Source organism: Halichondria panicea, chromosome 2 (assembly GCF_963675165.1).
Source record: "Halichondria panicea chromosome 2, odHalPani1.1, whole genome shotgun sequence".
Classification (NCBI taxonomy): Eukaryota; Metazoa; Porifera; class Demospongiae; order Suberitida; family Halichondriidae; genus Halichondria; species Halichondria panicea.
In genome coordinates this window covers 5833009-5853182 of record NC_087378.1, presented here as the reverse complement: position 1 = coordinate 5853182, position 20174 = coordinate 5833009, and the positions used below count along the sequence as shown (strand labels likewise).

The window sequence follows — 20174 nt, the reverse complement described above, 5'->3', positions numbered from 1 at the left end:
AGATTATAGATATTAGCTACAAAGTTACAGTTCAAAACTCATCTACACAGATGTATGTAATGTATCACAAAAGCTGCACTTAAAAATTGGCATGTCAGTCAGTAAAAATAAGGGCCCTATAATATAGAAAAGGAGGAACTGCATGTGTAAAAGTTGTTCTGGTATATTGTCTTGCTACGATTTTTGCCATCGGAAACTTCTTTTCTTCTTGGGATCGGAAGGAGAGCCTGTCCTTCTTGATTTTCCTTTTGGTAAGGATTTTGTCTTTGGAGATCTGTTCAGTGCATGTGGATGCATGCGGGTGAAGTATATATACATGTACTATACTTCGAAAAATGTAAATTATGTATAATAGTATTGTGCTATTAAAGCATGCTTAATTACCGTATAGCGGGTAATTTTCGTGGGGTAAAAATTCATTATTTTCGTGGGCAAGCTGACCTCCATGAAATTTTAACGTAGGCGTGGCTTATCGTAACGTATGAATGCAGTGCAAGCAATGAGACTAAACAAAATTTATACTCACGAAATCCCCGCTTTCCAGATAAAAAATTTTTTTACCCCACAAAACTTATACCCACCATACGGTATATATAATTATACAGCTAGACTATTAAGTGTATATATAATTATACTCACTTTGATGCCTCTGTCTTCACTTCGTTTTGTTTGGGAGTTTGAACTGGCTGCTCAGAGCTACTCAATCCATTCGATTTTTGAACTCCCTCTCTACAGGAATGGATGAGCCCGTATTATTAAACTCTCTTACAAACTAACAGCTAATTACATAGAGCACCCCAGAATTATTTCTCAGTTGCGATATAATTATAATTATGATGCTTATTGTTGATGAATGGCCAGTGAATGCATTAACAAACTTTACTGCGTGTATACATACTCGGAGACTTTTTTGTCTATGGTGCACATTGCATCTTGTTGTCTTGATGTGGTTGTGCACTCATACGATTCGGACAAAGGATGAGAAGGTTGTTTCCGAGTGAGGAAGTTTGATGGGACTAGTCCGAACTTGTCCCCAAGCTGACCACTATAGTAGCCATCACCATGCTATGGGTACAGGTGTGTGAGAATAATGTTTAGATGTCTGCACAAACTTGTGTAAACAATTTAATGCAACACTTTTGCACATGTACAATGTGAATGCTATAGCTAGTTTTTGCTAGATATACATTCTACCACATGCCCATTAACTTTGAATGGATACCTACTGTGCACAAAAGAATACAACAACCAGTTATGAATATTTTGACGAAGGTGTCACGAAAGGCTTACCGGTAGTATGATAATTTGCATTGTGTACAGCACCGTATCTTAGTATGACAATTATAGGAATAGTAAAATGTTGTACTTCGATGTTAAAATTGATGATTTGTTGCTATTCTAATTTATGCTCACTATTTTCCCAAACACAGTGATTTCATCTCCTCTCTTGAAACCTAGCTCCATCTCAGAGTTGGGATTGGGGGAATCCCTCTCTGGGTCATAGTCGAACGAGGCTATCATCAGCTGAAGGAGGCATAAGGCGAGGGGGGGAAGGTAACAAACAGCTAAGTATAATTCTAAATCAGACATAATTATAATATTCATTTGAAGTTTCAAAGTTATCAATGACTATAGTATTACTGAATAGAAAATGGGGTTAAATACAAAGTGGACCCTTTTCTCTTGACTGCGTCATAGATATCACTGACATGACTATGTTTGAGCTAGTATACATGTAGGCGTGCTATGAACGTACTGTTGTGGTTCCTGGTAGTTTGGGTATGGAAGGTGAAGCAGACTGTGATCGCACTGATTCAGTGACGCTGGACCCCATCTGGCTAGACTGCTGCATTAAATACAGTGGACCTCATGAATAAGAACGATGTTAGCAGTTCTCTATTATATACAAAAGAAATGACAGTGTTTTGGCTGCAATAAATAGAAGAATTTCTCTGCAAAGGGACAAATGCTAAACGCCATGAATTTATATAGCCCCGCCCCGTTCCTGCGGGTGGCAGCTCACCTTAATGTGCGGTTTCTTGACCTCATTTATAAAGCTAGCTGGCACAAGTCCTCTTTGGCCATTTAACTGGAAGGAGTGTGTGTGTTACAGTACGACGAGGATAATTACAGTAATGAGCTATTTAAGAAGCTCCAGAGGCTTAAAAATGGGTATATACATTTATGCTGTAAACACTCCATACCATTTTTATTGTCCAGAATACATGCATGTAACATGTATATAATTGTAGCCTATAAGTACTAACCATTCACACGTACATGTACTTATTGTTATTAATTGCCATGCAATTTGCAAGTAAGAGTCAGATAGTTAATGGATTGTTTTCACACAAGTACACATTGTTAAGGCAACACACCACCTTCTCCTAATTACCTCTCCAACCATGAAGCCGTCCTCCATTTCTTGTCCATAGACCATGAGCAGGTCTCCCTCACACAGTGCCAGCTCAAACTCGGGGTGGTCACACGGGGAGCTCTTCACAGGGTCGTAGTCATACAGTGCTATGAACTGTGTCACGGAGTGTTACGCAGTAAAATAGAATAATAAATTGCATGTGGGTATTATGCAGTGGTATATAAACTGTAAAATGTATGCCGTATGTATGATAATGTGCGTACATAATTATTGTGACCGCACTAATCAGTATTATTTTTTTCTCAAAAAATTATGTATGCATTTATGTTACAGTGGAGTGCGGTCCTAATGTGGAACTTCTACAATAAACTCAGGGCGTTTAACTAAGTCCCTATAACCTGTTGGACAACTCATTAATCTACAATGCATAAATCCATTCAGTAATGATAATAGTGCTCACCGTTCTGTACTGCTCTGGCTCTGGGCTGGGAGAAGTAACAGCCTGTACATGTGTATAATTTATAATTAATGTAATTAAAGCACACGCGATAGTAACTTACACTCAGTGGCCTGGGTTGATAGTGAATGGTGATGACCTTTGAGCTCTTCCCGTTGACAGCACATGTGGATATACCCAGAGTGAGTGGTTGCAATAGGTTGAGTTCGACAAAAGTTGCCTGCAAAGGTTTTTAAAAACACTATAGGTATTTTAACTCTATAATTATGTACATAATTATTATTTAAAGCAAATTCACCAACATCTTAAGGTCAATTTTGTACATGCCGTGATGACAAGAACTAACCTTAGTGTGCATTGCTCCACTAATCAAGTTCTTTGTCTCTCCATTGACGTATAGTTGATAGCCTGTTACAAAACAACCATTGCTATAGTTACCATCCGATGAGTCCATCTTGGGAGGTTGCCAAGTAACCAAAAGAACACTGTTTCCTAAAGCTTTATCCACTTTGAAGTGTGCAGGAGGATTTGGACACCCTGGAAAAAAATTTGACTGATTTAATTAAATTAGTAGGGCCGATAAATAATAGTTAGACACTGTTTTGGAGGTGTCTATGGGATTTAGAAGCCCAAAGGCACTGATTTAGTATCCCAAGCGTAGCGAGGGTACTAAAGTGGCTGAGGGCTTCTAAATCATATGGACACCAACAAAACAGTGTCTAGATACTAGTGCGCATGCGCAAACCGCTTGACTACAATACAACTACTTGACAACAGAATACTAGGTATACTAAGTAAATTTGCAGGTATACTAAGTCTCATAGTATACCTGCTCTGAGGCATTTTTCCCATGTACTTCCCATGTAGATCTTATCAACTAGTGTCTAATCATAATTTTAGTTAGCTAGAGAGCAGAGAGTATATACTTATGTATTGGCCAAAGAGTAGCTGGTTGCATATACACGCTGAATTAAATTGGTGTTATGATTAATATACAAAGTAGAGGTTCTTTACAGACGATACATATACCTGTAGCTCCAGCTGGTGTTTTAAGGTGACTGCTTGCAAATGACTCTAAAAGACTCGTCTCAGTAAGTGCGGTCGAAAGGGTATGTCTTGAAGGCACCTTGTACGAGTCAGTTGGTAACGGCGACCCTAATGTCTGCAAGCAAGAACAAGTGGCCCACAATAAACATAGAAGCACAAATTAGTACATGCATGTATTTCTACATAAGACACTGCTCCTGTACCCGCTGATGCATACACCTGCACCCGATTAAAAAGTAATCATAATTGCGATAGTTTATATAGTTTCAAGTTAAGGTCCAATCAAATATAATAGCTATGTACAGCAGTGAATAGTGTGGGAATGGTAAGTATAGGCTAGGTGCACCTGATTGAAGAGCCTATTCTTCATGGCGGGGTCAGAGACGTCGACCTCCTGAATGAAGTTAGCAGGCACTCGTCCTGTAATACCCTCGAATGTTGCCGTGTAGTATCCCTCGCCATCCATATTGCCATTAACTGCCAGAACAGCGCCTGGGGGGAATCAGTGACGTCAATAGTCATACAAAGCAGCTTGACCATAAAAATACTTGCTACATTTGAAAGGAACTACACGCAGCACGCTTAGGAACATGCAATTTGAAATGAACGAAAATATACGTGTGTAACCAGAAAAAAGTTTTATTCATCAGCTTCAAGTTGTCTGGAATGGTGGAAGAAGAGCACAATTAAACTGGTGAAGCTATCGATAGCGAACTTAAAAAATGGGCATAATTTGATGGACTATTAAGGAATAAAATTTTAATCCGAGCCATGGCTAACGTAGCAGTGAAAGATTCCATCAGATATGAAGTTATGTATATACAGTACATGTACACATTGCACAATGACATCGTATGCCGCATATAGTGCAAGCAGTTTATCAATCATTCAGTGTGGATAAACAACAGTGGTATGCGTAGGTATTTAATTACAGGTGCACTCTACGGTAACCACTCACCAGTATTGAAGCTGAGCTCATCGCCAGGCTGCCCAGTGACGCACATCGACTTGGGATCATAGTCTAACACTGCCACAAACACACGAGCTTCTTGCAGACCATTCGACGCTCCCTCTTTCTTCTTCATGCTCGGCTCACCATTCAACAAATCTTCCACAGGGTGAAATGGGAAGGAAGATTCTCTCCAAGCTTGCGTTCTAGTACTAGGTGAAGTCTCTCTTGATTTGATGGGGAACGTTTGTGGAATGCCTCGGGGCAATGGGTAGTCTACCTCCTCTTGGGACAGGGGGGATGATTGTGAGTGTGGGAGATGTGTGGGTGTGTGTACCACGGGGGTGGTTGTGGACATTTCAACCAAGTCTTGATCGGACATCGAGCTTAGCTCTGAGGTGGTACTATACTCAGAGATCAGAGTGGTTTCGGAGTTCACAGGAGTTAACTCGGCGTCAAAGGTGCCAGGGAACAGTGTGTGAAGGAGTTCATTTGTAGCTTCCTCAAGAGATCGCAAGTAAGGCATAACATTGGAGTTGCGAGTAGGAGAAGAGCGTGCCTTGGCTGAGAGCTGTGAGTGTAAATTCCATGCAACCATGTATATACTAGTACCGTATTACTAGAATGTTTTGCGAGCATCGCACATAATTATGCGAACTTTATGATCTTTGATGACTTCGCACTAGTACTGTGACACACGATCCTTGCCAGAACACAATATAGTTAGTGCAAAGGGTCATTTTCTACTGATTTGGCTTATACGCAATGATTTTTCTCTCGCAAAACATTCTAGTAATACGTACGGTAACTAAGTTCTTGTACAATGATAGATGGGCTCATAATTATAAAATTATATAACATTGTATTTTGAGAACTACCCAAACATTTTTTGCCGCTATTTGGTGAGAATGCCCATTTTACATCTATATACATATACATGTAGCCTTGAAGAATTGATTGATTGATTCCAATAAGTCAAGACATAGTTTTACTTACCGTCTTCAGTGCGGCCTTGACTTTGTGGCCGAGTTCAGATGCCATCTGGTGGTTGATGCCCACAGGCACTGCTCTACGCAGTCTGGTCAGCTTGGACGAGGCTTGAGATAGCTGCATGCATGAAAAACAACATAGTTGGAGCATTTATAAGGGTGTACATTATTGCTGTGAATGAAGCAAGATCTAGAAGTCCTGGATAACTACGGATAAAACCTTGATTTTACTTACGAATTTGTACTATCTGCGAGCATATAATTTGAGATCTATTTTGCTGCCAACCTGCTCAGTGAGCTCGCTGATCTGCTGGTCCTTGTCACCGATGTGAGAGAGATAGTCCTCGCTCTGAGTATGTAGTGTGGTCTGGAGGTCCTCCAGGAGAGCCTTCATCTGAGCTTTGTTGGTCCGGGCCAGGGAGAGAGAGTCATGTAGGGCTTCATTCTGTGTAGATGTTAGCAAACAATGAAGGCTTGGGCACATTTAATAGCCCGATATAACTAACATACAGCGCATGTGCCACATACGCCTGTCAACTTGCATGATCATATGCCTCATGTATGTGTTTATCCAATAACCATGCATGCCCAGAACCATGTTCACAATAGCTTCCCATTCAATGTTCATTCTAGATAAAATGTTTTTCACACCATTGATAGAACGAGCTATCTAAGAACATATATAATGAGACACAGGAGGGTCTGCCACTGATTATGAAGGAAAATTAGGTCATGGGGCAGTGAAACAAGGTGCATTAAGTCTTTACCTAGAATTATACCAATGAATGCTGATTTTCCACTGTTACGTATAACTATTCACAATTATACTTACATCCTCCTCTTTCTGCTTTAGCTGCTCCCTGTATTGCTGACTCAGCTCTGCTAACTGTGGCAGAGAGGAAGTCGATGTACTCTCATCAGCTGTCTCAAGAGAGTAAGAAGCAGTGAAAGCTGGAGGGCATACATAAGTGGTTAATACATGTACGTAGGTTTTATATGTAATTGCACAATTAAGGGTTACTTAGTTAGCTCACGTTTTTGTTTTTCTTCAATGTATGTATTGCCTTCAACTTTGGGTTCAATGGGAGAAACTGTGCAGAACAAAATCACACACTAAAATTAATGGCATGATATAATTATACATATAATATTATTATGTTCGTCACCCTTCATAATTTGGGAGTCACCTGATACAAGCTCACTACTGCTGGGTGCTTTCATCACATTCTCTTGTAGTTGAGCAAACCTTTCTGCAAGGATAGAGTATTCAGTATCTCTATCTTGAAGCACCTGCATGTGAAGAAAATAAGCAGTAAACCAGTGTTATCAATAAGAGCACACGGCCATGGGCACATCTGACTATGAATCAGTTTGAACTTATTGCAAATATTTTGAATAGTGTTTTATAGTTTTGAATGCTTACACTACGTAAATCATACTCATTGTGGATTACACACGCACATATTTTACTTTGTCGAAGTCTTTCTCTAGCTTAAGATTTGTTCTGCCTGCATTTTCCAGTTCTCCTCTCAGTTGCGCAATGTTATGTTCTTGTGACGTAATTTTATCAGTCGCCGTAATCAAGTCCTCACTGAATCTTGTCTCGTTGTCTTCGTGATTGGTTAAATCCCTGGTTCTAGCTGCCAACATTTCTGAAAGTTGGTTGTTTTCATCTTCCATAGATACTTGTTTTCGAAGAACCTCATTCAACTGCTTAGTTAATTGTGAGTTCATCTCTTCTAATTCGGAAGTGTTGTCCTTGTGAGAAACCTGTTTTAATTGCTCAATTGTTGATATCAGTGTATCTTTTTCTTTTGCAAAAGCCTCTTGCAAATGATCGAGTGTTGCAGCAAGTCTCTCTTTTTCTTCAGTTAAAATTCGATGAGCTTCTTGCAATTTCTCAAGCGTTGAAACGTGAGTCTCTTTTTCCGCAGCCCAAGCTTCTTCTTGCTTCAGCCATATCTGCATGATTGATTGTACATGTAATAATGCGTGTACACGGTATTTTCAACTGTTGAAGTTAGGTATTTAGTAATTAAGTCACATTTCTACACACACTAAGCAGGGATGTATGTGGCCCTGTGGCCCAATGGATAAGGCATCTGACTACGAATCAGGGGATTCCAGGTTCGAGTCCTGGCAGGGTCGTTTTTTTGCGTCCAACCTTATATACCATAATTATAGCGCAAAACCTTCATTGTTTAGAGGCCACGCTCAAAAATTTCGCCCTGCTGCATGATTTATTTAACTGATTATCTGCCGAATAATTCTCGCTGATTCCTGTGCATATTTCTCCCACCCAGCCCAGCCCTATCCAATACTCTTGTGAACCCCCCCCCCTCATCCTGCAAATAATAATTAATGCACAGGAAATCTTCGATGTTTTCAACAGACTTTGCGGAACTGCAAGACCGACATATCACGTCCCGGGGTGTTTAAATGCTAAAAATGGCAAAAACAAGGCGAGGGGCACAGCCACTTTGAATCCCCCCGTATACATTCGGGCGAGCGAAAACTTACGTTTTTAATTAAAATTACTATGCCTCGATATTAGTAACTTTGTGTGCTCTCCGACATTTCTGATGGACGCAATACAGGGCACCCGTTTAAGCAATGGCAAGCAAAGGGGTATAAGCATATACCCATTTTTGTCTATGTTTTCTATGAGTCATTATCAATTTGATAACCATTTAAAATAACCACAAAGTGCATGGCCCTGTGGCCCAATGGATAAGGAAGGCATCTGACTACGAGTCAGGGGATTCCAGGTTCGAGTCCTGGCAGGGTCGAACGGTTATAATAGTAGTGTTCAACTAACATCTTACAATCTAAATTCAAAAAGTTTAGCCATTCTCATGAATCAGCTGCCCTTCCTAGAGGAGAGACCGCCTGAACTTTTTTCAGTTGGGGCGTCGCCCGGTTTCTGTGAAGCTTAGGTATTGACAATAAATAAAGTCAATGATAAGAAGCATATGCATTCTATACAGTACAACGCATTTATAGCTGGCGCTATAGTCAGCCTAACTATGGCTACTGTTAGCCAGTCAAGGAGCTATAGTAGATTGAGTTGAGTTGACTGCACTAGGCCTGTGCAACCCTTTCCCTTTAGCAACATTTTTGGAGCAAACCAAACAAAAGTTCACAGCTGCTAGTCAAGCGTTCGCGGTTGACCTTTGCATGCGTTGCATTCTTCTGGTTTATGACACTGACCAGGGGCGGATCTAGCAGGTAGCAGAGGGTGCTCAAGCACCCCTGACCCTGGACAAATAATTATCTTTGTGTATCACTCATTGGCTGTGGAAGTCACTCTCAGACTTGGTACTAGCTAGCTGAGTAGCTGTAGACCTATCTATTACAGTCGTGTCTTTTAAAAGAGCTTAACTAGCTGCACTGAGTGCAGACTACACTTGACAAGTAAGTACGGAGTGCAAGTATTAAACCTCTGCAATGCAAACCACACAATAAACAAATTATATTGATACCGTACCCACCAGAAATGACGTCAAAAGGGGACGTAACCCTAGATTTTTGCGCGCTACCGCGTGGGATGCTCCTTACTTCTCTTGCTCAGCACCTACCTACTACTTTTTCTAGATCTGCCACTGCTGACGTAATGATAATTAACATTCTATTGTGCAATGACCTCTGGACTAAAGTGCTCAGACGGTCTCTCCCCTAGGAAGGGTGGCTGATTCATGAGACTACTACTATGGTAGTCCACAGTCACGAGTGGAATCCCATTTGATTGAAGACCCGCCCCCAGCTAGGGACTCCACATTTAAGCTCATGAATTCACAAGTTACAATAATATTACTCAGAGGTTCTACTCACGCTACAGTACTGGGGAGCAACTCACAATATCCTGATCACAAACAAACTCTTCCAGCTCATCAACTTGTGCCTGCAACTCGTCTACCTTCAATTGCAGAGACTCCATGGTGACCACTTGTCGGTCTTGATCATATAAACTCTCGTCTTGAGATGCTCGTCGGAGCATGTCAAGCTCACCCTCTAAATGTAGGCGCTCTTTCTCAAAGCGTTCAGTTCTGCTTAATTCCTCCCTATAGCTGGCCTGAAGTTCACGCATTTTTTGCTGTGCAGTTTCGTAAGTGGTACGGAGAGCCTTGTACTTGCTACGCAGGCTGGAGTATTCAAGCTGTGGTAAGGTACCAATTTTTGACGAATATTGGGGTCAGCACATTATACAATGTATGCCTATAATATACATTACACTACACGTGTACATGTAACACATTAACTAATCACGACGTAATCTATTTATAAATTTTCATACGATTGATACACGTCTTAATCATTCAGAGAATGATCTCAGCGTCCATTACTAATTCATACTTTCATCCCTTCGTATTTGTCCCTGAATTCTTCCAGCTGTATTTCAGTCTCATCCTTGTCAAACTCCATTTGACTGATCCTGTCCTCGAGGATGTGCATTGAGCTGGAGCCAGAGCTCACTGAGCAAGTTTCATCATCATCCAGAGTGGACGGGGGCGGGGAAAGGGGGGTGGGGGACGCGAGCATGAAACTCCGCATTTGCTGTTCTAGCCCACTATTATCTGATTCCAGTCTGTCCACTGCCAGTAGCAACCGCTGAAGGGAGGGAGATTTATGTTGCATGCATAGTTACAAATTTTAAGTCATTACGCTTCGGTAATAAATGATGCTGTAGAGACACACCGCATGTATACTCAAAGGGATAATTGTGGTTACCGTGTACATACTTGATATACAGCGCCTTTATATAATAAATTAAGCGCCAACTCAATGCACGAAGTTTTAGGACCTAAAAACACACAGCAGTTGCTACTTTTTTGATTTATAGAAAGGCGTGTCTGTGATGCCAAGGCAGTCGGATTTACTTTTTGGCCTATACTTTGAGATGTCTGTACAGCATAACTATTTAGTCGGCCAGATGCAGCTGTAAAATATAGAAACCAAAAATTGAACAGTAGATCCACCTGCATACTAATTGCAATTGACACTAGACTAAGCAGTTGCCATCATTAAGCACAGCTAAAGCATTCCCTCAATAACGAGTGCTGCACGTGTGCAAAGGATAATTTGAACACATACCATGCAAACGTTCCACACACATAATGGCAGCTGCATACGCAGCTGAATCAAAAGTTCCACTGTCAATTTCTGGTCTAGTTAATAAGGAATTGGATTTTTTAGAATTGGCTGCATGAGCCTAAGAGAATGCATTCTGTGTCTTACCGGTGGCAAGCAATACTACTACAGAGAACAAATTCAAAGGAGAAAACCTCATGACACAGATATTAGTGTTTGTTTGTTTACACACTAAGTAGTCTGTTGGCATACTTAGCTTAAAATGCAGATTTCATCCTATATGGCAGTAAGCTACGTACCATGTACAATAATCAACAAACTCACTGTGTTAGTGTCTGTAAGTGACTGATTCTTGCCATTTAGTTTCTGTACCTCATTTCTGAACGTAGTACACCTTGTCAATTGCTGTTGGAGAGACTTGCGCTGTCTTGTTAAGTCCTCCTCCAGCTGCTGCTTGGCCGACTTCAGCTCCACAATCTCTTGGGAGAGAGAGATAACCTTCTTCTCTCTGGAACGCATGGAGACGTTTAGATCGTTGATACGAACATTGAGCCTATTGTTATGCTCCTTGAGAGGTGTCAGCTGAGAGCGGCTCTCAGACAGCTTTTGTTTCTGTTAAATGGGAGAATTATTATACCTTTAATTGAGAGAAGAATTCCTTGATCTACCTATAATTATAACATTATTTTTTATACCTACGTAAATTGGTGAACTTAGCTGCATTTTACAGCTAAATCATTACAGTAACTCAACAAATAATTCTATGACAATTATAGCAATGAGCTAGTGCCAGGGGAGAAATTAGTTGGACTTTTCTCAGTACACGAATGAAATTGAACGGAGAGCACAAAACACCACAATACACAAAGCATCATGTAATAAACTAGTGCACGCCGCCAACATACAACACATGCAATCTCACCAGATCGGCATTCTCTCCCCTAAAGTCTGACACGTAACCCTCAAGAGTGCGTACTCTAAAGCTGAGCTCACTGTTTCGTATCACCATGTCTCTCTCTCGTCTGCTCACCTGCTTTGACACCTGCAAAGACGACAATGTTATCAGCAGCCACACATGTGTATTACTTACAGCGGATAGCTCCTCAACGCTAGCACTTGGGGAGAGCGAGGGAGAGGTAGGTGTGGTCGACCTATGCCCCCACATATCAGGCTCTTTCAGTCGCTTCATATCTTCGACAAGTTTGTCTTTGTCAGCCTAAAATTATGAAATTGAGGAAGGCATTGCTTGCACATACATGTACACTAAGGAGAACACTGGCCTCTCACCATTGTACGAGAGAGCTTCTCAGCAAGTTGAGACAGTTCCTTTTCCTTAGATTGCATTTGGCGGCGATGGTTTTCCACTTCATCAATCTATGCACAAAGTATGGCAATTGTAAGTGTTGAAATGAAAGTACAAACAGGGTTGTGGGTTGTGAATAAAATCAGGTAAGAAATGTGTGGGTGTCTCTCACAACACTACTCACATGTTGCTTGCTAGCCTTTCTTTCCGAGCGTCCTGTTCTCTCAACACTGGTACGAAGTTCCTTCTCTTTCTCCTGCAAGAGAGTGTCCTTGTTCTTGAGGGTGGCTTTGAGACGAGAAATCTCCTCAGCTGCTGACTTAAATTGGGAGTCGAAGTCCTGTGTTATCTTTTTACGCTCAATGGTGTATGATGTAATCAGCTCTTGCTCAACCTAATGGTGTGGGTACACGTATACATGTATAATAGAATTGCTTATAGTGAAAGTACTATGATATACAATTCACCGACAGTTGTAGTTACTAACAGTGCATATACACAGTAACAGTAATAATTAAGACTAAATATGCCACAATTAAGAGGCTTGGATTAGAGAGGTTCTATCATACAGATGGCCTATGCTCAGACTTTCAGTGTGTTCACCTGTTGTCGAAGCTCTTGTTTGAACTTTGCTGTCACGCTTGACCTCCCCTTCTTCTCGCGGGCAGACTAAGCAAGAGGATAGTTATTACACTGTCCATGTGGGTCATTCAGGTTATTTACAAGGAATGGTACAGATTGTTCCACTCCCTTAGATTACCAATGCTCGGTATCAACTCCTGGCCTTATATAAGCGATATTTATTCTTACCTGATCCTGTTTTTCATCTTCAAAACTTCTTTTCAACTCTTCTATATGCCTCCTAGCTGCTTCTTGAATGGCTTCGAGCTCTGTGACCTTTTCATTCTGCAGCTGTTTAGACTTGGCTCTCTCCTGTTCCAACTCTGTCTCCAGTTGGACCACACGTGACTTCAGCTCCACCTCAGACATTTCAGATATCAACAACGGCAAGCAGAATGGTCTCTGCATATAATTTAGAGCGTATAGCTAGTACCTCACACAGTAGAGTCTTCATGTAGGTCTACACTATTCAGTCACACAAGTGCAAGCTATAGAGCACAAGCAATTAATAGAGGCTTGTATAGCTACGAATTGAAACTCATGGTCTGTTAATCAAGGCACTAACGCAAATTTGGAGCGTGCAATATACAAATAGGTACTTTTATTATGATATATAGGGTCAGTAAACACACAGAATGAATTGTGCATGATTGTGGGTATACTCATATGGTAGTGGCAATCATGTGTGACTAACTCAATAAGGCACAAGCACTCCCACTACAGATACTAGACAATGTGATCATTGTGTCTACAGAGCATAGTTATACCTTACCTGTAGATTGTGATTGTCTGCCTCTGTGGTTGAAACTTAGTCCAAGGATCTATAGACTAGGACAAGGGGGCCAGAATTAGAAACGGACAGCATGCAACTCACAATAATTATGCTGAGATACGCCCCCTTTTGAAATTCAGCTCCAGAAGGGTCAACCACAAAACACATGTTCTTGATCCCTCTGTACTAGCCTCGATCCCAGCCCCTCTCACTAGAGGGGCTGGGATCGAGGCTACCTCTGTACTGTCTCTAGCTCTCTGATCTGAGTGTTTGCTTGTACTAGGACTGTGGAACGAAGAAGATACTCAGGGCTGTTATGATTCATGAGGTCCAGGCTACTGGTTGCATTATTGGTGAGCTTAAAAGTAATCTACTCAGTGTGTATGTGGCAACAGGTCCTAGCTAGCTACTTGTACTTTGACCAGCTGGGGTAAGTGTGTTCCTTTTTGCAGAGTTTCCTTGGGTGTGTGATTTTTGCTGCTGTGATGTGGATCAACTCTTCCCCCTCTTCGCTGATGCATGTTGAGCCACGCCCACAAAAGTTTCGCAAGGTGTCCGTTGTGGTTCTCGATGTTGACCAGGACAACATCAAACAAATTTGCCAGAATATCATTCAGTGTGAGTCACATGTGAGCAAACTCTTGACCCTTGATATTAGTTGAGCCTCTGTTTTGGAGACCCCCCCTTTAGCCTGGGAGCTTGAAATCCTACTAATGTGAGACTCAAATGAATTCTTTGTAATGTTCTCAAATCCATGTGTATAAGTCTTTTTATCGTATTATTCACACACACCAAACCCAGCCTTATCAAAACACGAGTTGGAGCCTGAGTTTTTATTGTCTGTTTATGAGCCTGTGAAGTTTGACCTCCAATCAGCCAAGATCAAAGGTTACCATGTCGAGAAAATCACAAGGCGGTCCACTTTCACAAGCAGTGTGTTAGAAGGTTTTAAGAAGGCCCACTTCACTGTCATGGCGGTTAGTGGCGTACAGTACACTGTTGAATTTCTGTTATGTGCATGTTTTTAAAATTGGTAGCCACAGTGTACCTTGCTAGAGTAAACAACCGATTATCGAACACGTGCTATTTTCGAAAGCTTGTTCTCGAGGACAGCAGCTCAGAGCACTAAGCTGATAGTACCTAGGTATAGACAAGGTAAGGCTCTATTCAAGTCCAAACTCACGGCCAACAAAAAGCTTCTTCGGCGGAGTGACAGGGCCAAATACTTAACTATTGGAACAGATTTAGTTCGAACATAACCACGATTCTTCGAACTCTCTCTCTCGTATCGACAGAAGGCTCTAAGCAGCTAGCTACAATGCATGACCGTAATCTACAACCAGTAAATTATGTACAGCTCTGGTTTCGAGGTCTGACTCCAAACCGTTAGACAATGGTGGCCTCTTGAAAAAGTCCAGTATTGCCATCAAAATCCGAATGATTAATACTCATAATCTCCATTTTTTTCCGAAAGTTGCAGTATTATGTCATGGCTACACCGGAGATTATAAAGAAAAAGGCAATAGTCATTCGGATTTTGATGGCAATACTGGACTTTTTCAAGAGGCCACCATTGTCTAATGGTTTGGAGTCAGACCTCGAAACCAGAGCTGTATCCAGTATTGCCATCAAAATCCGAACGATTAATACCTTTTTATTCATAATCTCCATTTTTTTCCTAAAGTTGCAGTATTATGTCATGGCTACACTACATTATGTCATGGCTACAAATCTGTTCCAATAGTTGAGTATTTGGCCCTGTCACTCCGCCGAAGAAGCTTTTTGTTGGCCGTGAGTTTGGACTTGAATAGAGCCTTACCTTGTCTATACCTAGGTACTATCAGCTTAGTGCTCTGAGCCACTGTCTTTGAGAACAAGCGTTCAAAAATAGCACGTGTTCGATAATCGGTGGTTTACTCTATTAACATAAAGATGTTATGTCTGAATGTATCACAAAATTATATGTTACTCAATGCAGTGTTTCTATTTTGGCTGCTGTATGTACAGGTGGTTGCTGACACATCCGTGTCCATTTCAGAGCTCCTTCCTCAGCTAGTGATCCCAGTGGTGAAGAAAGAGTGTGACATGGCACTAGCCAAGCACACAGACACAGTAAGTGTTATCTAAGTGTTGTAAGGGGTACTTAGATAACATTTAATTGTTCAATGCTTGCTTGCACAATAACACACGTGTATACTTATATACACACACATAGTTGGGATCTTCAGTTTCATTGACTGTATTCTTCAATTTTGGGCTATGCACTTATACCTTTTTGTGGGTGTCATTCGCTGACTCTACTATTGCTTCATGTTAATATACACAATCACAGTGAAACACTTACCCTGACCCTCACACCCACACACAGTCACACATTCTTCTTGGTATCCTCTCATTTCCCCTCACCCTGTCTCTCTCTGGTGGTGAGAATGCTACATCTTTCTCTCTCAGCCGGGCGGTGTGGCTGAAGGCCTGCTCACACGTATCACAGGACGCCTCCTCACTCAGCCTGGAACTTCTTTCAAGGTGAGCAGGGTTACTGCAAAGATACGCTTTTTGCATGCAACTGATTGGTTGATGTCTAAAAAAATCCTGCTTCTAATTTAACTACTTTGACCTACATGTAGCTCACCGTGTACGGACTATATACCTGTAGAAAATTAAACCAAGATTAGACAAACCATATAAGCTAGTCTAGTGACTGTATTCCTTTTGGTAGCTGTTTGAGAGTGAAATTGGGAACAAGAACTTCATTTTTTCTCTCTATATAGATGCCGTGTGAGTGGTCACAAGACAGTGTACATTGCCGGTGGTAGTTCTGAGCATGTACACGAGGTGGAGCTTCTGTCACAGGTGAGCGTAGGGTGGTGAAAACAGGCCTTAAGCCCCGCCCCGCCCCTTTTCTTTATTGATGTGTTAGCATTTTCGATCTTGTTGAAGCGCAACTGACAACAATAACTGACTAATACATTTGTGCATACACAATCATCATTGTGTGTTCTTTGCTGGGGGTCACTGAATCTTGTTTTGAGTCATGCATTGGATCCTAGGACTCGTTGTCTAGGGGGCCACTAGAACCTCCAACACTGGACCTAATTAGATTATGGTCATTCATCTGAGGTGGCCGTAAAGCGGTACCACTGTACACCTTAAATCCTCCTATTATACTCATGCATTGCCTGAATTAGTCGCACAAGCCACACCCCTTCACTTGAAGAAGTGTCTGGCAACAGTATGGAGTTGTCCCCTGCGCCAGGATCTTGGCACTTCCAATCAGATTGTAGATTTGTAAAAGGTCATTATCAACCCACTCATACCATAAAACACACCCACATGATGTCATATTAGCTAAGCAGCAGAGTGAGTACTTAACTGGGCAACTCCACCTGCACATTATTGCCAGATCGACCCTTCTTTGAGTGAAGGGGCGTGGCTTGCGAGACTAGGTCTGACTGTAAACATAATTAGTGCATGTATATTATATACTATACCGGTACACAGTGGAATTGGTCGAATTTGTTTCACTTTGCAGATATTCTCACTCTATTGGTCCGTACACCCCATATGGTGCACTCTCATCATCGTGGCAATATGTATCGGACTGTTCCTCGGACTCAAAATGTATAGAACTTCCACCACCATCGACCGTTCACTGCTTGTTTTATAATTGTGTCCTAGCTCTATAAATCAACACATGCAGGTGTTGGTGTATATACAGTCATGCATGTGCATATATGATTGACAAATGTGCAATGATTTTTTAAACAAAAAGTGAGTTTCAATACTCGGTATATAATTATATAATAGGGACAGATAAATGTATGTATGTACACTGCATGTATCAGTATGAGAACAGAGCTAGACAAGTTTATAGCAGTATGTATATAATTATACTCTTAGTACATCTATAGTCCAGTAGTCAATCAGTTGACGGGGGTGTAGGTGGTAACCCCGTCCACTGTGACCACCTGCAGGAGATTGGTGGAGGGAGGGGGTCTATCCTCGCCAGCGCTCCAGCTGACAAGCCGACTGGCCAACTCGTCCAGAGGTGTCCACTGAGCAAAGTCAGCATTTGGCATCGCTTTGCGATTTGCAGGGGTGTTCAGGGTCACTCTGCATGTGGATCGATTCCCAAATATAATTGTATACATTGCGTGGATGTTAATTGAATGCTGCATGCATAGCTATAAAAGGCATGGGTTGAAATGAGACGAAAGATTCTCACTAACCAGGTGCGTGAGCGGCCTCGAGTTATAGTAGTTGGTTCGTTTCTCTTTTTGTACTTTCTGAGTCTGCTTACCTGGATTCCATAGCGCTGCAGGCAGATTTTGATTTAAAGCAAAAGCTATTAAACTTGCACGTTGGCTACATGGCTAGCTAGTTACACGCGGCCTTTATTCGAGGTATGTATTACCAGGAACAAAGGGTCACAAGTAGAAAGCTACAATGTATATAGAATAGCATACCAGGAGCCATAACTATTCTAAGACTCCAGTCTTCTTTGCTGACTGACTTTTCAGTGATCATAGTCCAGAGTGCATGTTTCATGGCATGCCTCTAGCCAGCTACCATGCTCATGCATGTGTACATACTAAGGCATTTATCGTAATACTCTCCTCTAGGATCTATATTATTCATGTCAACAGCCGAGGGTTAGCATTTCAGTGCTCTAGTTTCAAACTGCACGATTGCATATAATTATTTTAACCTGTAATACTCACGGTAGGATTGCAACGACAGAGCTATTCTCTGGCATTCCACTCTTTGGTTGAGAGAGACTCGCCACCAGCTGGTGAACAGCTGCCTTTGCCATCCCGTATCCGATCATCCCTGCATGGACATATGCCTGACTACAGCCAAAATAATTTCTACATGCTTGTTGAACGAACTTGACATTTACGACAATGAAGTGCGAGGACACAGGTATGAGATCCCACTCACCAGGTGTTCCTTCCAGACCAGCTTTGGCGCCAGTCAGTAGCAGGAAACCTCCACTGCAGCAGTGAAAAATGACAGTGCATATATATAAAAGTCCCATTACCCACAGCCTGCCTGAAACAAGCTTCAGACAGATTCTAAATTTACAACAGCGGATTTTTTCAGGATAGCCCCTTCACACAGCAATCATTTGCAACCAAATTTGGCGCTATATCCGGTATGTAAATTGGAGAATTAGGAGTACACAATATTGTTGTAAGCCCCAGTTGAGATCTACACCCAGTTCCTTACACTGTGTACGTATCTGCACCTGTTGAGATGCTTAGCAGCAATCTGTGACGCAAGCACAGATGTCCACACACTCTGTTTCCACATCAGATCGCAGTTCTTCACATACTCTACACAATAATACAGTGCATCATCTCATGAGTAGTCAGTCTACAAGTGACCCCACCGTTGGAAGCAGCATTACCACCTGCCCATCCTCCAGCTACACACACAATGGCATCCACTTTACTGTCACCTAGTGCACCATCAACTTTGCTAGAAACCTGCAATTAAATCAGTAGCAATCGACAAAATAATACTAAAGGATACCTCACAAAACAAAAAAGAGATATGTGCCTCTTGCGCATTTATTTTAAGTGGGCCGACTACAGTAATGTGTCACCTCAGAGGAGGCTGGAACCACTTGACTGTAGCTAATTAAGGTCACTAATTGGATTTCTCCAAACTTCTCTTGCAGACTACTTCAAGCCTAGTTTTAGTGTCTGTAAGTTTATTTTGCAGGGGGGGCAAATTTTATTTTCGCCAATTTTGCTCAGAAGCAGAGATACAATCAAAAGTCTTGCTCTTGTACTAGCCTCGATATCATGAGCGGCTTGTTCTCGAGGTCCTGGCTTTGAGACTTGTATCTCTGCTTCTGAGCAATATTGGCAAAAATAAAATTTGACCCCCCCCTGAAAAATAACCTTTTAAACTTACAGATATAAGCTTAAAGTAGTCGGCAAGAGAAGTGTCCAATTAGTGATCTTAATTAGCTAAGGTCAAGTGGTTCCAGCCTCCTCTGGTGTCACCTTGTGCAAGATGCACTACGTCAGGCTACATGGTGTGGGTTGGAAAGCAGGCAGCAATGCTCCTAACCAACGTACACGTACACTTATAGCTCTAACTACATCACCTCCTCTGCTTGGCTGGTCCAGCTGTCAGTTGGAGTGAGGGTGACGTTGCAATCAGCAGCCTCACACTCAAACAGGTCCACAGAGCACACCCACTACACATGTGTGCATGCAGCATGGAAAGAATGAGTATGCTGTTGTACTACTGGTATGCACAAAAATGGTGATATCATAATGGGAAATGTCCAAGTGATGCTTTATACATTAGTATAAGATGGTGGGTGTAATTTATATATGGCTGCATGCAAACACATGCAGTTTAAAGTCACCCAATTCTTTGTCTTGAACATGTTCACTACAGCAGAGCCCAGGGCACCTTTACCCCCATACACCAACACACGAGGAACCGCCATTGTTCTGCACAGTTCAGTTTTCGATATAATTATAGGCGTGCCGATTTTAAGTCACGCCCAGTTAAAATACTCCATCCTCTTCTGAAAGTAAACAAAGGCACA

The 20174-nt window shown here is 41.7% G+C and overlaps 3 protein-coding genes and 2 non-coding genes across 8 annotated transcripts; 3 read left to right on the top strand and 2 right to left on the bottom strand.

Moving 5' to 3' along the window:
* Nucleotides 1–24: 24 nt before the first annotated feature.
* Nucleotides 25–13741, bottom strand: LOC135332195 (early endosome antigen 1-like). 4 transcript variants are annotated; one of them, XM_064527560.1, is made up of 29 exons: nucleotides 13604–13741; nucleotides 13021–13233; nucleotides 12814–12879; nucleotides 12395–12604; nucleotides 12195–12281; nucleotides 11998–12123; nucleotides 11830–11949; nucleotides 11232–11519; nucleotides 10173–10427; nucleotides 9676–9975; nucleotides 7281–7781; nucleotides 7007–7109; nucleotides 6854–6910; nucleotides 6652–6770; nucleotides 6106–6264; nucleotides 5827–5937; nucleotides 4840–5401; nucleotides 4228–4373; nucleotides 3864–3996; nucleotides 3181–3371; nucleotides 2938–3054; nucleotides 2838–2879; nucleotides 2396–2530; nucleotides 2024–2089; nucleotides 1757–1846; nucleotides 1414–1524; nucleotides 899–1065; nucleotides 640–729; nucleotides 25–274 (listed from the first exon to the last, which is right to left on the bottom strand). In XM_064527560.1, the coding sequence occupies exons 2-29, from the start codon at nucleotides 13198–13200 to the stop codon at nucleotides 175–177; spliced, it is 4632 nt and encodes a 1543-aa protein (XP_064383630.1). In that variant the 5' UTR covers nucleotides 13201–13233; nucleotides 13604–13741; the 3' UTR covers nucleotides 25–174. The 4 variants fall into 4 exon arrangements, with proteins under 4 accessions (XP_064383630.1, XP_064383627.1, XP_064383628.1 ...); XM_064527557.1 differs by lacking the exon at nucleotides 13604–13741 and having other exon boundaries at nucleotides 13021–13457; XM_064527558.1 differs by lacking the exon at nucleotides 13604–13741 and having other exon boundaries at nucleotides 1757–1843; nucleotides 13021–13457.
* Nucleotides 7895–7967, top strand: Trnar-acg (transfer RNA arginine (anticodon ACG)). Its single transcript has one exon. It is a non-coding gene; the product is annotated as a tRNA-Arg (tRNA).
* Trnar-acg (transfer RNA arginine (anticodon ACG)) lies at nucleotides 8532–8608 on the top strand. The gene has a single exon. It is a non-coding gene; the product is annotated as a tRNA-Arg (tRNA).
* Nucleotides 13742–13808: 67 nt separating the features above from the next.
* On the top strand, nucleotides 13809–17378 carry LOC135332206 (uncharacterized). The gene is made up of 7 exons (XM_064527574.1): nucleotides 13809–13956; nucleotides 14056–14221; nucleotides 14405–14580; nucleotides 15611–15715; nucleotides 15972–16129; nucleotides 16375–16456; nucleotides 17136–17378. Exons 1-7 carry the CDS (start codon nucleotides 13927–13929, stop codon nucleotides 17268–17270), a joined length of 852 nt encoding a protein of 283 aa, XP_064383644.1. The 5' UTR covers nucleotides 13809–13926; the 3' UTR covers nucleotides 17271–17378.
* LOC135332207 (dihydropteridine reductase-like) lies at nucleotides 17342–20142 on the bottom strand. The gene is made up of 7 exons (XM_064527575.1): nucleotides 19989–20142; nucleotides 19722–19814; nucleotides 18996–19092; nucleotides 18852–18939; nucleotides 18545–18597; nucleotides 18325–18433; nucleotides 17342–17716 (listed from the first exon to the last, which is right to left on the bottom strand). The coding sequence occupies exons 1-7, from the start codon at nucleotides 20070–20072 to the stop codon at nucleotides 17527–17529; spliced, it is 714 nt and encodes a 237-aa protein (XP_064383645.1). The 5' UTR covers nucleotides 20073–20142; the 3' UTR covers nucleotides 17342–17526.
* Nucleotides 20143–20174: the final 32 nt, after the last annotated feature.

Coding starts and splice junctions, on each gene's coding strand:
- LOC135332206 (XM_064527574.1), top strand. CDS start 13,927: ATGAGGTCCAGGCTACTGGTTGCATTATTG. Junction 14,222..14,404: donor TTGCCAGAATATCATTCAGT/GTGAGTCACATG, acceptor CACCAAACCCAG/CCTTATCAAAACACGAGTTG. Junction 16,457..17,135: donor AGGTGGAGCTTCTGTCACAG/GTGAGCGTAGGG, acceptor TTCACTTTGCAG/ATATTCTCACTCTATTGGTC.
- LOC135332195 (XM_064527557.1), bottom strand. CDS start 13,239: ATGCAGAGACCATTCTGCTTGCCGTTGTTGATATCTGAAATGTCTGAG. Junction 12,124..12,194: donor AGAAGCTCTCTCGTACAATG/GTGAGAGGCCAG, acceptor TCATAATTTTAG/GCTGACAAAGACAAACTTGT. Junction 5,402..5,826: donor TCAAGGCCGCACTGAAGACG/GTAAGTAAAACT, acceptor TTACACTCACAG/CTCTCAGCCAAGGCACGCTC.
- LOC135332207 (XM_064527575.1), bottom strand. CDS start 20,072: ATGGCGGTTCCTCGTGTGTTGGTGTATGGGGGTAAAGGTGCCCTGGGC. Junction 18,598..18,851: donor GCTGCTAAGCATCTCAACAG/GTGCAGATACGT, acceptor TCACTGCTGCAG/TGGAGGTTTCCTGCTACTGA. Junction 18,434..18,544: donor TGGTCTGGAAGGAACACCTG/GTGAGTGGGATC, acceptor ATGTCCATGCAG/GGATGATCGGATACGGGATG.